Genomic DNA, 25,420 nt, shown 5'->3' with positions numbered 1-25,420 from the left:
AAAGACTGACTTTTGCGGTTTGTGCACAATCAAACATTGATAAAAAGGTATGGGAAGAAGAGTGCAACTACTCACACAAAGTAAATTCAATACTCCAAGAGGAACATTCCCAGGCATGTATTCTGAACCCAAAAAAGATAAGCCACCCTTCAAGAATAAATGGATATGGTGGAATCAAAATTTAACGTGCCACAGAATAACGGTATCCAGTTCAATATCGTCTGACGTATAGCTAAACTCAGCAACATTTTGTTTTGCAGGCACTGACTGCAAGAAAGAATAATTGAGTTAACTTCAGAACGATTAGTCACCAGGTACCGTGACATTCCTCTGACTGATCATGGTAAAGAGCAACCTGGAGGGTAGAAGGATATCCATAACCTCTGCTACAGGGAAGACAAACAGATGGGTATGATCAGGAAAGTGCAACGAGTGAAGAAAAAGAAAACTAATATATAATAGGGAAATAAAGTGGATTATTTGTACATATCTATGGCAGATGTGTATGACAGGTGGTGGATTGGAATTCAATTAATAAATCTGGAATTAAGAGCATCATAGAAACCATCCAGTTCCCCAATGTCCTTTAGCAAAAGAAATCTGTTGTTCCTTACTTGGTCTAACTGATATGACAGTCCAGACCTACAGCAATGTGGTTAACTCTTTGAAAGGGCTAGCAAACCATTCAATCGCATCAAAATTGCTACAGAAAAGCCAACATACGCCCATATCCCATGAAAGAATTTTAAAAATTAACTTGTAGTATTTGACTACAGGACTTATGCAGTGTAATTCTCTGTTTCCCATGCAATGGAACAAATACAGGAATTCATCTTGTTCTCACCCATTGCCATCAAAAGGAAGCCATGATTGTTGGTTGAAACTACGAATCCTAGCCAAAATAAATTTGCTAGAGCCACCCAAATGGTCTGGAAGTAGGTTTCCCACTTGATTTGCTGGGCAAGAACATATTTATAAAGGTTTGATTAAAATGCCTAACTTGCATTGGTGGTGTTTGGAGTATGGGGAACATCCATTAGAAACTTAAGTACATTAACACAATAATTTGATCATTCCAACAGGACACCATGGTTTTAACAAAGCATTGACCTTGTCATGTGCAACTGAATTAAAAACCCTAATCTTGTAAAGCTGTAAACTGTGCTAAAGTTAAAAAAAGACACACTCAAATGAGTGCAGCCTCATCCTGTGATCCATGGTAATTTAATCTGTTGTAATATTTTACTTATTCAAACTTCCATGTAAATTAATTTTCACATGACTCAGAACAGAATTCATTGGAGCAGTAATACATATGAGCACAGAACCTAGAATTAAGCTACTAGAAACAGAAAACAAATATTTCATACCTTTAGGAAAATTATTTCATGCCTTTAGTTTATTGGTGCTTTCTGGAATCAATCCCAGACGGAAATTATAGTCAAGCTCAATTTTAAATTGAATAGTAGGGTTTGAGATCTAATTACTTGGATCTGCAATTATCCTACTTAAGGCGAAGTGACAGAAACAGTTAGCAGGGGAGCTGATATTGCGCTCAGATCAAATATCACTCAGGACTTAATCAACTTTAATATTTATCTGTACAAATGAGGCAAAAGACAAGTAGCAAACTAACAGAAAAAGCCAACAAGTGCAAAAACTAGTAATCCATAGCGTTATTAAATGGAATAATGGGATATAAATAAAGCAATAAGAGTTACTAATCCCCGGAATCCAAGTTCCCACACCAGAATATTTAAGAAATAGGTATGTGGAATAGCAAGTGTAAGTCACAACCTTTTCCAAAGCTCTCTAGATATGATGCCTATGTATTGAAAAATTGCAGACGCCAATGCACTATTTGAGGGAGGGAAGAAAGGAGGAACTCAGCAACTTGAGACTTCAAGAACAGTTCATTTGTAAATTTGCAGGTGCTACAATATCAGGGAATTCCTTTTGGATCAGAGACATTTCAAAATATTTCCTCAATGGTAAGACATTGGAGCTTTGCAGAAGGAATTAGCTGTCCATATTCACTGACTACTAAAAAGTAGTGTTTCAGTCCTGTAAAGCTTTGGTCAAACTCCAGTTTAAGAACTATACTCGGTGTTGGCAACGAGCCTCATTATGCTGCCCACAGAATGCTAACAGGGTTGAAAGAGAAGAACTGTGAAGATGATTTGTACGAATGAGAATTCTGTTTTCTTAAATTTAGAAGTTCAAGGAGTGATCTAATTAAGGTGTTTAAATTAACAAAAGGGATTCAACAAAGCCCAAGTCACTCTTTCCAGGTGACAGTGTTTTTAAGTGCACTTCTTACAATGCAATCTATTCTGTAACCATAGCAACTGAAGTTATGCAATACAGGTGGAAAGCATATAAGAGACACCTACTGACAAGTAATGATTAGTCAGGACATCTATGATTGTATCGCTCACTTGGAATAAAATCAATTCCAAGTAAAGTGTAATGTTAAATTCTTTGAGCATCAGCTGCCTCAAGGTTATATAACATGATAGCTGCCTAAAAGAAAACGCTGGAAATTAAGGAATTTGTCCCCCAGATCCATCCCACTCCCAAATAGAAGTTTATAACCTTAGTGGCCATTCTGGAAATGGCTGGAAGCAGGTTCAAATTGTCTGGGGGTATGATTACCTTCTGATGTTTACAAAGCCTGAATCACATGAGCAATGGAAGAATGAAACAGATATGTGGGCACAAGATCTGTTACTACCATGGAGATAACAAAGATACGGTCTTGGCATTGTCACTTCCCAACAAAAATTTTAAAAAAATACTTGGCTTCTGGTTTTAAGTGGAATGCCTGTCACTTGGATAGTGAAGGTGGTTTGTATCTTCTACAACAAAACAGAAAGTGTTGGAAAATCTCAACAAGTCTGACAGTGCCTGCAGAGAGCGAACATAGTCAACTCTGAATGACTCTTCAGAATTAGATAGAAAAGGAAATAGAATACAATTTATGCAGTTGGGTGGGGGGGGGGGGGGGGGAGGGTGCGTGGAGAGAGAGAGCAATAGGGGCTGGATAGAGGGTGGAGGTTAGGGAGAGATTGACAAGGCTGTCATGGACAAAAAGATAAAAAGGGATGTAAAGGGTGGTGATCAAGGCAAAGAAGGGTGTTGATAGTGGTACATTAAGAGATCAGGCTATACCAGTGGCAGAACAAAGGTAAGCAGTGTGACAAAAAACAACCTGGACAAGGTAACAGTGGGGTGGAATTGGGATAGGCAAGACTGATGAGGAGGAAAAAAGTGGAAAGTGAGATTAAAAAAGGATGAAAAAAATAGATAAATTAAAGAAATGAAAATAAATTGATAAAAATAAAAAAATGAGGTGAAGATGAGGGAGAGAGCTCATAACATTGAGTTAAACAACTTCAGACTAAGTCCAGAAGGCTATAACGTGCCAAATCAGAAGATGAACTGCTATTCCTCCAGGTTACATGGGTTTCACAGGAACCTTGCAGCAGGCCAAGGGCAGACATGACAGCAGGATAGTGCACTAAAAATGGCAAGCGACATGAAGGTCCGGGTCCTGCTAGCACAGACTAAAGGTGCTCTGCAAAGCAGTCACCCAATCTGCATTCCATCTCTCCAAAATGTAACAGACCGCATTGACAGCAACAGATGCAATAGGCCAGATTGAAAAAGGTGCACATGAAGCACTACTTGACCCAAAAGTGTGTTTAGACCCTTGCATGGGGACAGGTAGGAGGTAAAGGGGCAGACGTTACACCTTCTGTGATTGCAATGGAAGATTCTGTGGGAAGAGGGGGAGGTGCTGGGGTAACAGAGGAGAAGTCCAGCATATCCTGGAAGGAACAGTGTTTTGTTATCACAGTGCTCAGGGAAAGAAGTTCTGAATGGTGGTTAGGAAGTGATTCAATTCCTGTATGATCGGGCTACCACATCCAAAGGCCAACTGCCTAAAGTAGAAACTAATGTGACATACATTCCACTGCCTTCTCAAAAGGCAAATTAGGAATGGGGAATAAATGGTGGCCTAGCCAACGATGTTGAAGGCTAACATCTCATAAGGCCAACCCCACACCCCCACTTCTTGCCTTCAAACAACCGCACAACCTCAAACAGACTATTGTCCGCAGCAAACTACCCAGCCTTCAGGAGAACAGTGACAACACCACACAATCTGCCACAGCAACCTCTGCAAGATGTGCCGGATCATCGACACAGATGCCATCATCTCACGTGAGAACACCATCCATTAGGTACACAGTACATAACGTTGGCCGAGTTGCAAGAGTGTCTACCTGATACACTGCAGGAAAGGATGGCCCGAGGCATGGTAAATGGGGAGACCACGCAGACGCTATGAAAGCAGATGAATGAACACCGCTCGACAATCACCAGGCACAAGTGTGCTCTTCCTGATGGGGAACACTTCAGCAGTCACGGGCATTCGGCCTCTGCTCTTTAGGTAAGTGTTCTCCAAGGCAGCCTTCACGGCACACGACAGCGCAGAGTCGCTGAACAGAGACTGATAGCCAAGTTCCACACACACGAGGATGGCCTCAACTGGGACCTTAGTGTGATATGAACCTATCTGTAACCCCCATGACTTGCCTGAGCTTGCAAAATCTCACCAACTGTCCTGTCTGGAGACAATACGCATCTCTTTAACCTGTGCTTAACGCTCTCTCTCCATTCACATTGTCTGTGCCTTTGAGACTTGATTAGCTGTAAAGACTCGCATTCCAACCATTATTTTGTATGTTGAGTTTGTCTCTTTATACGCCCTGTTTGTGAATAGAACTCCCACTCACCTGACGAAGGAGCAGCAAGCGCTCCGAAAGCTAGTGGATTTTGCTACAAAATAAACCTGTTGGACTTTAACCTGGGTGTTGAGAGATTTCTTATTGTGTTCTTGAACTGCTACAGTTTAGAATCATTAAATCCCTGCAGTGGAGAAGGAGGCCACCTGGCCAATCGAGTCTGTATCACCCACAGTCCCACCTCGGTCCCATCCCTGCAACTCCACACATCCACTTTATTAATCCCCTAACATCAGGGCCAATTTAGCATGGCCAATCAACCTAATCTGCACATTTTTGGACTGCGGGAGAAAACCAGAACACCCTGAGGAAACCCATACAGGGTCAAAGAGAATGTGCAAACTCCACTAAACCAGTGACCCAAGGCCAGATTTGGACCTGGTCCCTGCTGCTGTGAGGCAGCAGTGCTAACCCCCGTGCCACACACCCACAGTGCTATTAGGGAGCTAGCTCTGAGAGAATTCTTGTTCGCTAACAACTGTGATCTTGTGGCACACACTTCAGAGGACATCCAACTGCTTGCTGACTGCTATAGGCTTACAATAAATCTGAAAAAAAAGACAGATCTTGTAACAATCTATCCCTGGTCACAAATTCCAAGGCTCCATTGTTACAATAAACAATATACCCCTCAACTCAGCCAGATATTCTGCTATCTTGATAATGGTATTCAAGAGGATATTATGTTGGATAACAAAATCACTCACTGCTTGGCAAAAGCAAGCTCAGTATTCAGCAGGCTCACCCACAGATCTTGGAGAAAGCATATAGTCCATCTCAAAGCAAAGATCAAAGTGTACAGCCAGCGGTTTTCATATGCATTCCACTTCTCTGCTTAACATCTATTTGCAACAAAATCCAAACACCAAAGTTCTTAAAAAATTTACTTGAGTTGGCCACATGGTCCCCACACACACAACTACCAGGAACAATAACAAACAAACAAACAAACAAACGTCAGTTGAGCAAAGGAACCCCCACCATGGGACATCCCAAACTTAGATATAAAGACATTATGAAAGCCAATCACAGAGCATACAAGGTTGGCACTACTACATGGGATGAAATAACCCCAGATAGATTCAAGTGGGGAAGTCTCTTATCAAGCAAGTCAGGTCCCAAGAAGACAAACAAACACAAATTCACCCAATCTTCAGTGATTTGATATATTTGCAATCAGATCTGCAAATCAAGATTTGGTTTAATAATACATAAGAGACGACACTAACCGAGATGCTCAACACTCAACCAAAGTGACTGAAGAATCCAGTAAAATAACCTCAACCACTTGTCTGACTGTCCCTCTAACACTATACATCATTTCACATTCTTCCCAACAACATAAAAACTAGAAATGAACACTCCAAACTAAAATTTATAAATTCAATACATACATAAAAATGCAAATTTAATCCCCACATGTATTCCCTTAGAGCATATCTTCCACGTGCCTTTGCCTTGGTGTCCCTGTGAGGTGCTTCAGCATGGATGGTGGAAAGCCACTGACTTTCAACTGATGGGAATGCAGATGGCCTTGGGCAAGTGATCTTGAGCAGCTTCGGGCCTGACTTCTGACTGTATTCTCCCAGGCTGGCTGTTTGATAGGCAACAGCAGAGTAACAAGTGTAGGAAGAGGAATCCTGTCATATGGAGAATAGATTATAAATTTGTGTTCATAAGCAACTATCACTCCCTGGGACAACACCTCAGAAATCGTATTTTAAGAATTGATGGAGTGCTGTGATACTGTGGCATCATGGTGACACAGTGCTTAGCACTGGAAGAAACGCATGCAAACCCCGCACAGTCACCCAAGGATGGAATCAAATCTGGGTCCCTGCACTGAGGCGCAGTGTTAACCAAAGTGCCACTCTCAATTAGCTACAAGAAATTAGGGTCTTTAATAAACTGATAGCATAGAACTTTTATGACATTAGCTAAACACCACCGATTTTCTCTCTGGAAATGCAATTCCTAAACTGCTGTGAAAATGGCAATTCTTGGTTCAGGCTGCCACTTTAACAGTTGGTAGGATGGCCCAATCTTGGGTACCCACTTACCTCAAACGTTGAAAAAGGGCCAGGAAATGATCGTCAGCATGATGCAAACTAAGAAACCTCAAAACAGGGCAACAAATAGTGTAGGAGGTAACCACCCTAACACCTTACGTACCTGTCCGTTACCCAGTGAACAGAAGGGTTTGACAGATGATTGGCACTGGGCTACTGCTCCCCAGAAAATTGGTATATTAACAAGTGCTGGGGACAGGGGATAGTGCTGGTGGGGTAGTAGTGCTAGTCAGGCAGCACCTTCTTCAAATGGAAAAAAGAGGAGGATGAAGACTGACACTTGAACTAGAGAGTAGAATGCTGCTATCACTAGCTACTGAGATCAACACACCCTATATCAATTGTCTGTTTGTCCTCTGGGACCAATAAACCGCTCTCACTTATATACTTCTTGTCTACTTAAATGCATCATATCTAAACTGTTGATTTTTAATAAATTACTTTAAAATAAATGGTTGTCTGCCAATTTTGGCTGTGGTCCCTGAATGCAAAAATCTTACACATCACTACAAACAAATTATCTGCTAATTATTACATTGCCGTTTGTGGGAGTTTGCTAGCTAGCTGCCATGTTTCCAATATTACATCAGTTCTCCATTGACTGTAAAAGTCCTTTGAGATGTCCACTGATCATGAAAAGCACTATATATATTTTATAGATTTATTACCTGGTGTGAGATCAATAAACTTCTTCCTGCTCTGCATCTAGGTTCCAGGATAAACACTCCACTGTTATTTCTTGTCTCCGTCCTTCTCAACATGCACGTGGAGGGCCTCCTGATGTACTGGGAATGCAAGACTTTTCTCTTTTTTTACCACTTCCACCCAAGCATTATTGGAAAGTCCTGGCTCATATTCTCTTGCACAACCATTCATTAATCTTTTACAGCACAGATTCAATTCACAAGGTACTTCAACATTTCTGGGAGTCACAATGCACTTCCCCATTAAGAGCTGCAGAGTTCTTTAAATAAGTGCTAACCACCCATCATATGAGACTCTCTACAGATGTTTGCAGCCAAAGAGTAGTATGGGTCGCACTGGCCCCAATCAATAAAACAGCAAGTAGCAGATGAATGGGGGCTAGTATATTGTGCACCCATTTTGGGGTCTTATTCAGTTTAACTTACTTTTTTAACCCCATACTTGCTCTCACTGTTGTCTTGGTAGCAGTTAACCTAACTTGTCCCCATTTCTGCCAGTCTTTCTCTTCTGCAGCATATTAGAGCAAGGAGGAGATGATACTGGACTTTGCCGTTGCAAAAACTAAGAGGACTGACCAACTTCATTGCTCATATGAAGCCAAGAAAGCGTGAAGAAGAGGATAAGAATGGTTTGATTATTGTATGTAATGCATTATCATAATTTTATACTTATTTGCACCAATTTATCTTTATAATTTGTTTAAGCATTACTGGCCACAACCACACATATAATAATTTCCATTACCTAGATGTGGCTCACTCAGCATCACTCTTTTCCTCCTCTACAGGTGCTGCCTGAACTGCTCCAGCATTTCCTGTTTTTATTTTAGATTTCCAGAACTTGCAACATTTGACTTTTGTCTTGCCAATATTAATGCTGCTTTACTGTGACCTACAATATAGTACAGCAAGAACCAAAGGGAAAAACAGTAAAGAAATGCCAAAAGAGACTGCAAGTGGGGTTGTAGAGACAGTCACCACATCTTGTGAGGAAGTGATCGTTATCTTCTTTCTTCCTCTTATTTCTAGAGCTTGATGGCACATTTTGAGAGACATTTCCAAATCTGTCTAATCTGTTCCATCCCCTTTATGGTTCCACATTTGCATTTTTCTCAAAAACACAGAACCGCAACCTAAAACCACACATTCTTTACTTACTATTATACTCACCATTCTTCTAAAAGTCTAAAATTTAGCTGCACCTCTGGCAGGAATAGAAGATACTTCTTGAACACTATTTTTCAGAAGAGCATTAATCTCAGATGCTGTACTCAAAATGTTGAACTGAGATTGATTGTGGGTTCTTTTAGTCATACACATCTTGGTAGTCATTACAGGTAGCAGTATTTATGCCTCTCCTTGTTCACCAGCAGAATTGTAAATCAGGTTTTTGCTGGGTCTACAATCTACCTTCTTGTTCTTTTACTAATGAGCTTAAACCTGTGTCATCCGGTTACAGTCTTCTGCAGTTTATTTCCTAATCAACACCCTTCATGATTTGGAGGTCCTCTGTTAAATATCCCCTTAGCTTCCTCTGCTGTAAGGAGAACAACTTCAGCTTTTCTTATCTCCCTACCTAACTGAAATTCCATACCCCTGGCACTACAGTAAATGGGCTCTGGCAATTCATAATGTAAAACCTTGACAAAGTGTATGTGAGTTATAATATTTATTTTAAATAGATTATAAAAGTTCTAGAGGGTGAAGGCACTCTTAAGTGTACCTCTATACTAAAGGGGGGTCAGGGAGGGGGTAGTATCTCTGGTGGGGGGGGAAACATGCTGCATCCTTTTCAGAGCGTTTGTGCAGCCTTTGTTCCCACCTGGCACTCAGTTCTCACCTGTGGCTCCCCGTAGCTGTTTGCACACGACAGCGGCCCCAAGCAATGGTTTCGACAAGCCAGCAAAACCAGGTGAGGGTAGCCGATGGGTCTTAATCCTCGGTGAGATAGGGAGATGTCTATCCCACCATATGGAGACAGACTCCAGCGGATTGAGCGGACAAGACCAATGGAAGGTCCAACGGTCAAGAAGGCAGTCTCAGAAAGCGCCGTGGAACAAGATACAGAAAGCGTCCTGGTCATTCACTGCGTCTAGTCTCATCTCCAGCTGTCTTGACTCTCGTCTTGCCACTGGATCCAGATGGGAATTGGGAAGAGAGAGTGAGGCTGACGCTGCGCAACATTCCCTCATTTTAATCCAAATCAAGGGTTAGTCTTGACATCATCATCATCATCATCATCCTGTTCAACCTTTGAAGTCCTGTGGCGATTGGCGAGCGACAAAACAGCAGGTGCAGATACAGAGGGAACTGTAGTCACGGACCTGCACACAGGTGGCTCAGGTCTAATGGTCGTTTTCCACTGACCAAAGCAGCAGTGAAACTCGGCATCTACCTGGGCGACTGAGCAGTCCTCTTTAGGAACGCACTGCTCATCTCTGTAGAATGAGGAAAGGGCTAGAAAACGTGCCCTAAACATTGCCTGCTTCACTACACCCTGGCCAGTTTACCGCAGCTGGCAGGGATCCTATCTTTCAGTTGAACAAACAAAATAAAATACAAGGTGACACTGCTCACCATTGGCACTTGGAACGTGTGCATGCTTTTGGACAACCCTACAGCAGACAGACCAGACAGAACAGCCTTAGTTGCCAGAGAGCTTGCAAGATACAACATTGACATTGCAGCCCTGAGTGAAACTCGTCTTGCCAATGTAGATCAGTTGACTGAAACTGGAGGTGGATACACTTTTTTTTTGAGTGGTCATGGCAGCAATAAACGTCGTGACCTCCTGTCTGCCTACCCATAACAAGACCTCCTGGATACAGCCCCGCTCTAAGCATTGGCATCTTATCGATTATGTCATTGTCAGGAGAAAAGGTGGCAAGATGTCAGAATGACCAAGGCCAAAGCCATGTGAGGTGCTGACTGCTGGACAGATCACAGGCTTATTGTCTGCAAAATGAGGCTCTGCATCAGACTTTAGAGGCGACCACAAGGAAGCAAGGTTATGAAAAGAATCAAATGCGGCCAAGCTAAAGAACGCCAGCATAGCTTCAGCACTGGCTGAAATCAAGCTTGCTGATCTACACCTCACAGGCAGCACTGAGGATGACTGGGAATGCTTCAGGAATGCTGTACATTCATCTGCACTGAAGATGCTCGGGCCCTCTACCTGCAAGCAGCACGACTGGTTCGATGAGAAAGAAGGAGGAGATACAGGCTCTACTTGTTGAAAAGCACCATCGTCATCGGGCCTGTCAGAACAACCCATCATCAGCCACCAAGAAAAACGTTTTTACTAGTGCTCGCAGGACAGTCCAGAACGAACTGCGTAAATTGCAGGATGCCTGGCTGAGCGCCAAGGCAGATGAAATACAGGGATACATAGACAGAAACGACTTGAAACGGTTCTATGAAGCCCTCAACACTCTCTATGGACCTCAATCTCTCGGGAGTTTCCCCTTCCTGAGTACAGATGGTACAACTCTCATTACGGAGAGGGCTCAGATCCTGCAGAGACGGGCTGACCACTTTGAAGATGTCCTCAACTGACCATCATCTATTAACAATGAGGCAACAGACAGGATTCCCTAGGTCGATATTAATAGCGCTATGGATGACCTATCGGTAATAGCCAAAGTCATGAAAGCTGTCAGCCAGCTATCCAGTAGCAAAGCCCCAGGGGCAGATGCCATATCCACAGGAGATCTACAAAGCTACTGGTCCTATACTTAGAGAAGCTCACCGAGTTGTTCCAGTCCTTTTGGAAGCAAGGATCCATTTCTCAGGAACTTTAAGATGCTTCCATCGTGCACCTCTACAAGAGGAAGGGCAATCAGCAAGTATGCGACAACCACCAAGGAATCTTGCTGCTCTCCATCACAGGTAAAACCCTCACAGGAGTCCTGCTAAATCGTCTGGTCACTCATCTGGAGCTGGGCCTGCTTCCAGAGTCACAGCATGGCTTCTGTAAAGGTCGCAGGACTATTCACATGATCTTTGCTTCGCGCCAACTTTAGGAGAAAAGTGTCAGGAGCAGAATCACGAGCTCGACACAACCTTTGTTGACCTCGTGAAAGCTTTCGACACTGTCAGCCGACAAGGCCTGTGGACGATCATGTCAAAGTTCGACTGCCCTTCCAAATTCATTCAGATGGTACTCCAGTTCCATGATAGCATGATGGCCAGAGTACCGGATGGCAGAGAATCCCCTGAGGCATTACCAGTCACCAATGGCATTGAACAGGGCTGTGTGCTTGCGCCTACACTGTTCAGCATGATGTTTACTGCCATGCTGAATGATGCCTTCCAGGACAGTGTTGCTGGAACCAGCCTCAAGTACAGAGTGGATGTGAAGCTCTTCAACTTGGAGACTTCAAGCTATTACCAAAGTGAAGGAGACTGTTCTGAAAGACTTCCTCTTTGCTGATGACTGCTCCCTGTATACTGGTTCAGAGCCAGAGATGCAAGTCAGTATGGATAAATTTTCCACAGCTTGTGACAACTTTGGACTCACCATCAACAATAAAGAGATTGAAGTCATGCACCAGCCTGCTCCTCATGCACCCTACACAGGGCCCATAATCACAATCAAAGGACAGAAACTACAGGCAGTGGATCAGCTCACTTATCTTGGCAGCACCCTCTCCCTAGCAATGACTATTGATGCAGAAGTTAACTGCAGAATAGAAAGGGCGAGTTCTGCTTTTGGTAGACTGCGCTCCACTGTCTGGGAACGTCCAAGAATCAGCCTAGCAAAACTGAAGATCTACAGCTTCGTGGTACTCACTACCCTCCTATGTGCCTGTGAAACGTGGACTGTATTAAAGGCATGCAAGACAGCTCAATCATTTCCACATGACTGTCTTCACAGAATATTACTCAGATAGCAAGACAAAGTGCCAGACACTGAAGTTCTCTAGAGCAAGTCTACCATCAGTCCACATGCTGCTGATGAGAGCACAGACCTGGTGGGCAGGTCATTTCATCCGTATGCCAGACGAGTGCATACCCAAGCAGCTCCTTTTTGGGTAACTCTCTGCTGGGAGATGCTCACATGGAGGACAGAAGAAACATTACAAAGACACGCTCAAGGCCTCCCTGAAGTCGCTTGACATAGACACGACCACCTGGGAAATGCTGGCACAAAACCACCCTACCTGGCGCTGCCGCATTGACAGGGCTGTCAAGCTTACAAAAGCAAGGTGCGTTGCTGAAGCACAACTTAAGCGCGAGCTGTGCAAGTCCAGAGCCACCAGTGCAACTACAGTGCCTACACAAGTCTGCCCAATATGTGCCAGGACATTCCGTGCCCAAGTTGGCCTGATTAGTCATCTTCGGACACACCGCATCCAGCTTCAAAATGACTAGTGGTGTCAAGGTCCTCATTGACAACAATGGACGAACAACACACCTGAAACTTCAAGCCCCCAAGTTCAAATTCTGGATCTGGATGGCATCTATAGCACACCAGACTTCAGCAAGAATCAGCATCCTCAATAAGGGAATGAGGAAAATGGGAACACAAATTATGAAAAATGAAGTCAACTCTTATGAAGAGTATTAAAAATCAAAAAGCAAAATATGTTCAAATTTTGAAATTAATAAACATACCTGCAAAACCAAAATGCAAAAATGCAGTGATCTAATAAGTAATCTTAAATGTACACTTATCTTAAGTTATTTTCACTCCTGCTCCTCTAGTACTCACACATTTAACATGGTACCTGTGTACCCCAAGAACAACCCACCTCCAGGCTCTGATTATTGGTCAACTTCAACTTAGCTGAAGTAATTCCCTTGAAGTTCGCTATAATCTGCATCCTCCTCTTGCAGCTCCCAACTCTGATCAGCCAGGTACCAGGAGCAGATGTGCGTGCGCACTTAGCACATACTGCTTTCACTGGCATGGTTGCATGATTTTCCTGGTACAGACATGCACTCAACTGGGAGCTCCAACAGACCATAGTTTGACCAGATAATTTCCAAAAACAAATTTTCAAAGACTGAAGCACTTGGAACAATCAACCAAGCAAAGTAGCAGAAACAATTGACTATAATACATACAGTAAATACTATGCTTGTTGATGATTCATCACAAGGCACTGCAGAACATGGCTGGTTTCCAATTTCAATTCAGAACAAGGATGTGCTGGCATATGGTCCAAACAAATACAATGCACCTTCATCACACTCTAGAATAATGATCAATCCACACTAATCCTACAAATAGATTCCTTGGTTTCCAGTTGGAAAGTATCAGCACCAGAAAGGACAAATAGGTTTTTTGATAGCAACCAAAGATATCACCAGGAGTTTTCTTCTAAATAAATCAAATATGCATGTGATCTGATGACGTAATTTGCATGAAATCTGAAACAAAGATTTAGCTGGACAAGTTTCACATACAAAAAATATGCTTGTGCCAAGTGGAGGACAACTTAAACTCTAATTCAATTATTTATTCCACAATGTGGAATCAATGATCAATTAAAACTACATTTTCAAGTTACAAATTAAATTAACAGAATTCTTCTAGGATTTCAACCCATGTTTTAGCTGCAAAACAAGTGGATGGACAGATGAGGGAAAAAAATTAATAAATTCAGTGTTGTGATCAGAAGATTCTGCTACCAACCAGACAAAGAAACATTTCCTGAAAGGAAACACCAGCTAAGTTTGAAGCAAAGGATGACCATAATGACAAAGCATGAAAGTTAACACCAAAATATCTGCTAAGTACAATCTATTCTGTTAAAAATCAACTATTAACTAGGCTCCATTTAGATATTAAATTTCTAAATGTCAAAACGGTGGGAACAATGGAGTGATCTGCACTGGTTTTTCAGGCAAGTTCTGCGCCGCAACCTTTCCACATGTCATTTTTTTGGAGTTTCCTCCTAGTATTGGGCTAAACAAGCCAGTGAGCCTGGCTTCAGAGCATTCAAATGCCATTTTGCAAGGGCCTCCGATCCCTCAGTGCACTGGGAGACTCCCTCCCTCCATTCACATCTCCTCCCCCAGTCAGCAGCATGGTTCCCCACCCCTTCCCTGACATGAGTTACTGGCAATCCCCTGTCACTCCCAATATACTCCTCCCATTAGGGGCCCCAGCTTGCCCCACCATAAGGATCACTTTCACAATCCACCTCTGCAAGTTTTGGTGCTGCAAGCAGAATGCTGCTGATGTGGAAAATCAGGCCACAGTGAGTCAAATTGCTGGACACAAGCCCGATGTCACATGTACAAGCCATTTGGTCACATTGTCATAATTGCTAGGTGCGACTAAGCCCAGAAAGGTAAACAAAAGAATGCACTTAGAAGGACAAAACAAAGATCCATGTTGCCAGCCCTGGAGAGAGCCTGGTCTGCAGGGGAAGCATAGTCCAGAGAGTTCTCAATGGGAAGTCAATCAGCTCTGGATTCCCCCTAAATCTGAAAGGAAAAACAGAAATGGAAGTTGATATGGGGGCAGCAGTGCCCTTGATACCCAAATCAATATACAGGGATAAGTTTAAAACCCTGCCATTAAAGTCTGCCAAAATCCCATTGCAAATATACACAGAGCAAATGGTTCCCTTGAAGGGTTATATACAGGTGAAGTTACAGTGGAGGACCCAATTTGCAGAATTACATTATTCAGATGTTCCTGGTTACAGGAGTTGAAATTGAACTGGGGCATGGTCAACAGTCTGGTGAACTTGAACAAGACATTTTGGAAAATTCGAAAGATGATTTTCAAGGAACACTTGGCGAGATGAAGAGTATCAAGGTTAACTTGCAGCTGAAGCCGGATCTTGTCCAAGAAGTCTAAAGGCACATCTGGCACTGTAAGCCATTCGACCCAAGCTGGAGCCAAATTGGAACAGCTGGTGGATCTGGGTGTGTTGGAATCAGTGAATGGGTCACCCCAATTGTTTCAGTTTTGGGATCAGATGGCTCAGTGAGAAGATGGTGGGATTTGAAGGTGACAGTAATTCCAGTAGTGTGTGCAGACCAATACCTGCTTCCTCACATTGAGCACCTATTCAGAGACCTGGCAAGGGAAAAGAAATTCTCCAAAATAGAGCTATCACAGGCTTATTTGCAGATTTTGGGGATTCTGTTTCGCTCTAAGCTTCTTCCTTTTGGCAGTAAAGCAACTCCAGCTCTTTTCCAGAGGGGCGTGAACCAAATTTTGAGTGGATGATAGGAGTTCAGTGCATTTTGGATGATAAAACACAAGAGGAAACATTAAAGATGTTGCAGGAGCATGGCCCACAAGTTAAAAGAGAGAAATCCAAGTTCTTTCAGACTCAATTGAGTACATGGGCCATGTAATTGATGGCAATGGTTACACAAGGTATCTAAGGAGATGGAGGCTATCATCAAGTCCCCAAGGACAGAAAATATGCCCCAATTGATTCGTTTTCAGGATTTATTAACTATTACATTAAGTTCGTTCCAGATCAGGGGAGAGTGTTGAAACCAATGCATCAGTTGCTGGGAACAGGGCAGCATGGAAGTGGAGCAAAGAATGTGAGGAGGTCTACCTCAAAGCAGGCTTTGAAGGTGTCAGAAGAGCTAGTTTGTTTCAACCCAAAGTACCATTGCAACTTGAATGCGATGCCTCACCCTACAATGTTGAGGCTGTTCAGTTCCAAATGCCAAACAAGGAAGAAAGGCCCATCACATTCATAAAGATCGTTGACAAAGACTGAGGAAAAGTATGCTCAGGTGGGAAAAGGAGGTTTGGGCATCATCTTTGGCATCAAGAAGTTTGATCACTTCCTTGGCAGGCATTTCATACTTCTGACAGACTATAGGCCTTTGGAATCCATCTTAGATCTGTGCACAGGAGTACTGTATGGCAGCAGCTCAATTGCAAAGGTGGCTATTGGTCTTATTAGCCTCTTTCGACATCCAGTACCGCCAGTCCAAGAAACATGGCAGTGCGTATGCTCCATCATGGCTGCTTTTGCCCGAGAATAAAGATGCTTCCAGTTAGAATCTGAAAATATATTTTACACAAGATAAATTCAATAGCGGCTATCCAGGTGCAGAACATCACTCAGTGATCTGATCACAGACAACTAGCAGGCCTAGACCTGAGAAGGAGGATAAGTAGAAGGAACCACCTGGAGTTATGGCCATATATGTCCCAAAGATGGGAGTTGCCCATATTGGATGGATGTTTAGTATGGAGTATGACAGTCATCATTTCCCCCTCATTAAGAGGCAAGGTACTGGAAAAGGTGCACCAGTGGCACCAAAGGGGTGCCATGAATGAAAGAAATAGTGAGAAGCTATTTTTTGTGGCTGAATGTTTAGGCAGAAATTAAAGGAAAGCGAGATTGTGCAAGCCCTGTGCCACCCTGGTCGTCTCTTCATCCGTGGGATATTGACTTTGCGGGTCCGTTGGAACAGCAGGTGTTCTTAGTGGTAGTGGGTTCCCACTCCAAGTGGCCAGAGGTCATGGCCATGAAGTCCATGCCAGCAAAATCAATGAAATATTTGCCTGGTTTGGCAATCCAGAACAAGTGATCAGTAACAATGTCCCCAGTTTGTGGCTCAAGATTTTGTTGAATACATGGAGCACCATGGAAACAGGCACATGACGTCAGCATTGTATCAGCTGGCGACAAATGATCTGGCAGAATGATTTGTTCAGACCTTGAAAGTTTCTGAAGGTGTTGCAAGGGGAGGGGTCGCTAGGGGCCAGATAAATACACTTCTGAGTTTGTCCGCAACATGTCACATGCGACAACACCATGCTCACAGGTTTTATTTACGTTCAACTGAAAATTGAAAACCATATTCAGTCTGCTGCAGTCGGAGGAGACCCAAGAGGTGGTTGAGCATTACCAAGAGGAACAGGTGGCTAGAGGTTGAATATCTTCCTGAAAGGGGAATTCACTCTGACCAGGAATTATATTTCTCGGGAGAAGTGGATAACCGTTACACTTGTTGCCCAAATGGGACTAAACTGTACAGATCAGTGATGAGCTACTTATTACGAGATATGCTAAACAGTTGGTCGCCGCACCACAGCAAAGGATGGCCCCATTGGTGTGGCCTGAGCCTGAAGTACCAGAGTCAGGGTCAGCCATCCCAAGGAAGGAAACAGCATCAGTGACACCAGCGCCTGCAGAAAGGGTTCCCTTCGCTGAGCAGCAGGATCTTCCAAAATTCCTGGAGAATACTTAGGAAAAGGTTCCTGAAGTGAGGAAGCCACTTAGCTTGCAGGTGCAGCAGGTGGTCAGGAAGGCGAATGGGATGCTGGCCTTCATAGTCTTGCTGCGGGTGTATAGGGCATTGGTGAGGCCACAGCTGGAGTAGTGTGCAGTTCTGGGCGCCGTACTTACACAAGGATATTTTGGCCTTAGAGGGAGTGCAGAGGAGGTTTACTAGGCTAATACCGGAGTTGAGCTATGAGGAGAGGCTGAATAAACGAGGCTTGTACTCGTTAGAGTTTAGAAGAATGAGGGGAGATCTCATTGAGACATATAAGATGATGAATGGGATGGATAGGATAGAGGTGGAGAGACTCTTCCCGCTCAGAAAGGATAGTAGGACTAGGGTGCACAGCCTCAAGATAAAGGGGGGGTGCAGTTTAGAACGGAGTTGAGGAGGAACTTCTTCACTCAAAGGGTGGTGAATCTCTGGAATTCTCTGCCCGTTGAAGTGGTGGAGGCTACCTCGCTAAATATTTTTAAGACGCAGGTTGATGGGTTTTTGATAAGAGAGGGGATTAACGGTTATGGGGAGAGGGCGGGAATGTGGAACTGAGCCACGACAGATCAGCCATGATCTTATTGAATGGTGGGGCAGGCTCGAAGGGCTAGATGGCCTACTCCTGCTCCTATTTCTTATGTTCTTAGATGAAACTGCCATTTCCTTCCCTGAATAGACTTTACATTGGGAACTGTAGTTGTTGCAATGCTCTGTATAAATATTTTCCATTGTATACATAAAAGTCTTTTCATAGGTACGTTTAGGTTGTGGACATTTTGGATTTGAGGGGAGGTGTAATACACGTATGGGGTGCGTACTGCCCCTTGGAGAGCAGGTCATTTGATCTGAGGTGGGGTTAGCTCCTCCCAGTATGGAACCTAGTTAAACAGTTTAGGATCTGACTGTGGGACAGTGCACACCTATAAGAGAGTTCCCCAGTGAAGCTACAAGGCCTACTTTATGGTGGTTCTTACATCATACTTTGTTAAGTATTATACATAATATCTAGGTTTAACAAAAAGGTACATCCATGCCTACACACAGTATTCCAAATGTGGTCTAACTTTAGCTTCTTTATTCTTATAATCTGTATACCCATTAAAAAACTGAATATAAATGCAGTTAATCTTGCAATGGTTTATTCATGTGTATTTTAGTTTTAAAAAAAGGAAGATTTTAAGCATTCAAATCAAAAAAGTTAAAAAGTAGATATTATAATCTCCACTTCTGTTAATGTTTTCATCCATTTATTAGTCTGTGAACATTTTTTCTCAAAAATCTAATGGATGGATTTCAACAACACTTGTTACACAAAAAGTTTGGCCCAAGGAAGAACTAATTAACTTTTGGCAAAGATCTGAACCCTGGAATTTTTTTTAAAAAAGCATCTGTTGCCTTTGGATGAATTGTTGAATTTACTATTTTTTTCTAAGAGCATTTTGTTTTATTTAGAAGATTGTTGAGGATTGTCTCCTGGTTGAGCATGAGCAGAGTTTTGACAGCAGGTTACTGGCTGTGAATTACTCAGAAGCCTCCTCAGTGAGGGGCAAGTTCTAAATCCAACATCAGAGCAATCCTTGTCCTGCCCTGAAATCAGAACTATTCAATAGAATCATAGAACCCTACAGTGCAGAAAGAGGCCCTTCGGCCCATCAAGCCTGCACCGGATACTACACCCACTAATTCCTCTAACCTACACATCCCCGTACACTAAGGGACAATTTCTTCGCATGGCCAATCAACCTAACTCACACATCTTTGGACTGTGGGAGGAAACCAGAGTACCCGGAGGAAACCCACACAGACACGAGGAGAACATGCAAACCCAACACAGACAGTGACACGAGCCGTGAATCAAACCCAGGACCCTGGAGCTGTGAGGCAACAGTGCTAACCACTGTGCTATCATGCTGCCCAATAGCATGATTTAAATCAGTCTTGGAATGGTTCTGTCTTATGTAAGAGTTACCCAGGAAAGGTTAGAAGACGTAAAGCAAATTGTAACTCCTCTAAATAAAGCACCAACCACCCACAGCATTCACCACCCACCCTGGTTCCCTTCCGAAACATCTGGCTCCTACCTTCCATAAACTGGTCATGCCCCATTGCATACCAGCAACTTTCTGACCCCTTGAACTCAACCCTCCCCACTGACTGACACCCTTACCATTCCCTTATCTACCAACCCTACTCACTTATCTTATGAACCTACTTCCACCATGGCTTGAAAATGGCTGGATCTTTAAACATACCCGCTTTATGGCTAGTGCCATTAAAAAAAACAGGAGTGTGGCTTCCTTGTCTCTGACTTTCCAGCCCTCACCTGAATGCTTCAGGAAAGGGCTGCCCTACACAGTTTTGTTGCAATCAGTTTTACAAACAGAAAAATAAAATCTCAAACAATAAACCATTCAAATTTGATGTTGAAATATGCTTAGTTTTAACAATTACCAGCACTAAGTTCTGAAAAATGCAATTCTTCAGACCGAACAGCAACAACGAATTCATCCCATGTAATTGGGTGCTTTTGTTTCACTCAATATTTGATAATAAGTTATGGAATAACCAAAAAATCTAATTTATTGTATTTCCAATGTTGATGCATTGCCATAACAATTTTCTTAACCAATGGACCAATCATGAAGATTGTTCAGCAGAGGCTCCTGCAACAGGCTGGTTCATCCAGGGAGGGGTGGGCAGAACTTGCCTGTTTCTCTTGCTTACACACAAAACTTTTTTTAAAAACTTGATTAGTGGTGTTGCTATCTTCCCATAGTCCCTTAAAAGACTGCCGTTTGTCTTTTTTTTTTAAACCCAAGGAAACAGCACACGTATGAACCAGTTCTTTATATGGACCTGAAATTAGGCATTACACCCACTGCCTATTCAAATTAATGACACAAGGTCTAACTTGAGACAGGAACCTCTGAATTATAAGGTGCCCTACATGCATTATTAGCATAGAACACGTGCTTGCATGCTGCAAGTAATATTAGGTTACTCAGTGCCTATTTACCATCTAAGAAACAGTCAGTGGCTCGTCAACAATTGTCAAACTTATCTGCCAAACAAGTCCTTATCGACATAAAAGTAGTTAGAAAAATTATGCTTGGAAGTAGTTGCTCACATGGTAAAATATAAACCAAATATACAACAGCCCACATAAAAACAGCCAAACTAAAGAGATTTTCAGTGAGTATGCTAGATATTAGTTACCTCCTGAACTAAATTTAGACAACAATTGATCTGACAACTATTTTTGTTTTAAAAATCAACCCTGTTGCTTCAATGCAGAAATCTACTCTGTGGTGAGAGAAGATTCGACCAACCTAGACAACTCCAGATTTGATCATCAGGCTAGGCTACTCGGTGCAAGTCTTTGCACTGATTGTAAAACATTTTGATCTATTTGGTGAAGGCCAGAAACAGAATGCTAAAGATTCTAACTGTAAAACCTAGATCAGATATTTAACAAACAACGTCATAGCATTAAACAGTTCACGTATTTTCAAACAGGATGATAAAATGTACACAAGCTTGAAATCCATTTCTCTTACTTTAACTCCATGTGAAAAATGGAATTGCCAGAAGTGAAATTCAGGAATCCAGAAGGATAATACTAACTAACCAACATACCTGGGTATTTTGTTGAACTCATACTGCAGTTTTCTAGCTGTTTTTCAGGACCAACTGCCTCTTCTAGTATCATTTGCAAATTTGATCTATCTAGACTAACTTTCTGAACCCTTCTCTAAATTAAAAACACAAGATTCCAAAATCAGTCCCTGGCTCACTTCAAGCACTCCCCATCCTCCCTCCAAAAAGCTTCTGTAATTTCTTAGTTGCCAAGTTTTCTTCTGAAGGCTTAATGCTTTAACAAGGCGGATGAAGAACTTTAATCAAATCCTTCATGCAATCTAGATGCACCAGGTCATAACATTTCTAGTTCATTTGGAATATCTGTTCCTCAACAATAGCCATGGTTCAGTCAATTCAAGGTACATTAGTCCATTCTAGACAGCCTTGAGGTATTTTAGTTATTCAACACAGCACATCATGGATTAGCAATCAAAGCAAATTGAATGTTAAAGTATAAGCAAAACTAGTCATTCTGAAACAGTTTAGTACTGTGACACCACAACACAATGCTACATCTACATTTGTTCACCATGACACAAGAAACATTCAGAATCTGAAAGCAGAAGAAAATAAACATGAAAACACTGAGTTATGAGGACTAACAGAAAACAACTGAGCTTCTCTGGAGATCGCTGAGATATAGATAAATCATGTAATATTATACTGTGCATAATATTCCAAATGCAGTCCTACCAAGGCTCTATACAATGGCAGCCAAACTGACAATGAAGGCCAAACTTATCATTTATGCTAATTACTTGTTGAACCTGCACGCTAGCTTTTATTGATCTATGAATAACACCAAGCTCCCTTTGGGAATCAACATTTCCCAACCTCTCAGTTTAAGGAATATTTTTCCTTTCTATTTTCTCTACCAACATGGATAGCTTCACATTTTTCATCTGCCATATTCTGGCCCAATCACTAAGCCAATCCAAGTCTCCAAGAAGCCTTTTCCCCTCTTCCCATCCTTCCTAAAGGGCAAATATCCATTTCCTGTCCTGGTCACTCCACAAAAATGTGCCTATAATGGCAATGAAATCATATCCATCTACCTCTATTTGAACCTTCAAATCCTATACCCTGTTGTGAACGTTGCACGCATTCAGATACAGTACCCTCAACTTTGTCTTTTTAACATTACTTTGCATTGGTCCTAACTGATGCATGCCTTCATTTCATCTGCCTTCTAATTTTGCTAAATATATTTTTACTTCCCATTACCAGTTTTGCCTCACTCCAATCTGAGCTCCCTCTCAGGTTCTGATCCCCCTGTCTATCTAGTTTAATCCTGAGATGTAAGAACCAAATACTGGATGGCGAAAAAAGTAGAAAAGGGTGAATCTCCTTCCCCACTTCATCAAATTCCAGCTCCTTCCGCAGTTCAGGCTGCATTCCACTTTCTTTTTCACCTGTGTTCATCTAGTAAACTCTGAAGTCAACATCACACACTAACAGCAAACTGATGTTTTGTTTTGGAAAAGCCAAATCTCAAAAGTAATTCTCTTTGCAATCCCAGCTAAGAACCTACAAATGAGGAATAGGCCATTTGATCCCTCAAACCTTTTCCACCATTCATTATCATGGCTGATCTAATTGCAACCATGTGAAAATCAAGTTTGGTTACCACTGAATAGCTAGATTTTGGGCACCACTGGCATACTCCTAAACACAATATTCAGATCATGTATGTGAATGTCCTAAACTCATTAACATAATGCATTAAAGCCAAAATGAATTGGGAAGTCAAAGAAATGTTTGTCCAGCCATTAAAGGGTGACAGGTAGCTGTCAGGAACTCAGGTAAAAGTTAAGAGGTGACTGCTTCTCAGGGGACAGGGTGAGAAAGTCTAATGTCTCCCTGTGGATCCTGAAGGAAACAAGAACTGCTTATAAAAAAACTTACTGGATTCCTTCTGGTGCTGTTTCCTGGATTCATATAAGACAGTAGGGCATCTAAAAACCCTAAAACTACATTTGCAAGGTAGCCCTGTTATTGTTAGTGTAAATTCAATAATCAACTCAACCATATACTTTTCAATTCCTGAAAGGGGTCAGATGAAATAATTTTATAAGTGCAATCACAACAACTGGCTGTGGGAGAAGATGTCTTTTCAAAAATAAAATCAAATAAGATTCTTGCACATGATCATCTCACACCAACTATTTTAAAACACAGACATCAGGTGAAGGGATAACAATCTTCAGAAAAGGAACATATCAAAGCTGCTTCTAATGCCCATCTGATGGAATAGCACCACTCAAACATTGACAATTCATCCAAGTGGCTGAGGTTTGAAAAAGTATGTCTCAGAAGTTACCAACACCAGCAGGATAAAAAGAAAAACAATTGGATTGGTTTGGGGGCAGGTAATCATTTGTGTTTCAAAAGCTATTAACAACAACTAATGAAATCACATATGACCCCAGTAAGAACAATGTTACCTCCATTAGAAAACAGGCTTTTTTTATTTTCTGTTCTCTGCATTACAAAGCCAACGTGCAGAGCGGACAGGACAGGCCCTTAATCCCTCTCCTTGCTTTCAATTCAAATTAGTGGCCCTGATCCAAGCTGACAAGAATAGGCATTTCGCTGATCTCAAGCTTGACTTAAGCACGATCTTAGCCAAAAGGCCATTAGAAAACAGTTCCATTATCACTAGCCAAATGCCCCAGAATCCAATAAGTGCCAAGGTGCTCAAAAAAATTGAAGCCATTACTTGGCAAAGACATCACAGTAGAGGCATACAACTTCTTGAAGCAAGATTGTAGAATTGCAGTGTACAGCATGCAAACGATTTCGTTACTAACATTTAGATGGTGTGACGTTGCACTTTCTGCAACCTTCAATTGTACGAAATAACCCCATTTTATAGACTATGTGCCAGTTGCCCAATATGGTGAGTCTGTTCAATGTGAATATTAGCTGAATTAAGTACATTTGTTTCTAGAACTAAATATGGCTGAATAGTTACAAATAACCGACGCGTGAAAACATTAACGCGATTAAATACATTATTGCTTTCCCAGCAAGTAGTAAATTAAACAGTTATTGTTGGCTCAATTTTAAAAATAAATAAAAACAGCGGTTAGCATCGACCTCGCCTCAAGGTGTGACACAGAGTCAGGTGGTAAAAAAGGCGTGATCGTTTCACTAAACGGTTTGTATTTGAAAACAATGATAACCCAGTGCAAAGGGGTTTAAAAACAAAAATTGAGGCGGATTATGGTGGCCTTTAATCGAGATGTAGTTCCATGTTAGCAGCATCAGCACAGATTACACAGCGGCGGCGGCGGCGGCGGCGGCATCGCCCCCCATCCCCCCCGGGATACACCGCTGGTGAACCAATTCAAATCAAGCAGCGGCTGCAGCACCTCAAAGCTCCAGCTTCTTTTCGGCCGAGTTTGATTTACCTTCGTTGGAAGTGTCCATCCCTCCTTCTTTCTTCACCAATACTGACAGGTGGACGTAGAGAGGGTGGGGAAATTTAAAAAAAACAAGGCGTCAGATTCAGCCGTTCGACCCTCCGCCTCGATTGTTATTGCCGCTCCCTCCGCCTCCACTGGCAGCGCTGCCTCACAGCTGTGGGCAGCCGCGGACAAGCCCCACCCTCCGCCCGCCCACAGGCCCCTCCCCCTCCCACAAGACCCCCCCGCCCGGCGCCCCGCCCCCCCCGCCCACAGGCCCCGCCCCCCCCTCCGCCCGCCCACAGGCCCCTCCCCATCCATCCACCAGCAAGCCTTCTCTCCCTCAACACCAAACCCCGCCCCGCTTCTCCATCCACCCGCCAGCAAACCCCGCCCCCTCATCATTCACTCACCGTCTGACAAGCGGGCGCGTGGCCCCCTGTTGACGTCAGCAAGCACCACCAACGGCCGGACTCGTGTTGGCACGTGCGAGTTGTCTGGGATGGCGGCGCGTGGGCGCGGGCAGTGCGGTCTGAGCTGAGCTCCTGGAGTCGGCAGCATCGTGTCACTGTCAG

At 42.8% G+C, this 25,420-nt stretch overlaps 1 protein-coding gene across 7 annotated transcripts in view; it reads right to left on the bottom strand.

Moving 5' to 3' along the window:
- Nucleotides 1–25,037, bottom strand: part of LOC145346593 (tumor protein D52-like) — a 183,294-nt gene extending 158,257 nt beyond the window's left edge. For 6 of the 7 annotated variants that reach the window (XR_013887714.1, XR_013887715.1, XR_013887713.1 and 3 more), the window contains exon 1: nt 24,852–25,037. Coding sequence is in view for 3 of the 7 variants with exons in the window: in XM_080194050.1 (XP_080050176.1) it covers nt 24,852–24,870 (19 nt within the window). In the remaining 4 variants the exon portion in view is untranslated. The remainder of the gene's footprint in view (nt 1–24,851) is intronic. The other variant, XM_080194053.1, reaches the window with a different exon arrangement.
- Nucleotides 25,038–25,420: the final 383 nt, after the last annotated feature.

Source organism: Carcharhinus amblyrhynchos, chromosome 8 (genome assembly GCF_965287045.1).
Source record: "Carcharhinus amblyrhynchos chromosome 8, sCarAmb.v2.hapA, whole genome shotgun sequence".
Taxonomy (NCBI): domain Eukaryota; kingdom Metazoa; phylum Chordata; class Chondrichthyes; order Carcharhiniformes; family Carcharhinidae; genus Carcharhinus; species Carcharhinus amblyrhynchos.
Note: the sequence above shows the minus strand (reverse complement) of the source record. Positions and strands in the feature narration are given on the sequence as shown.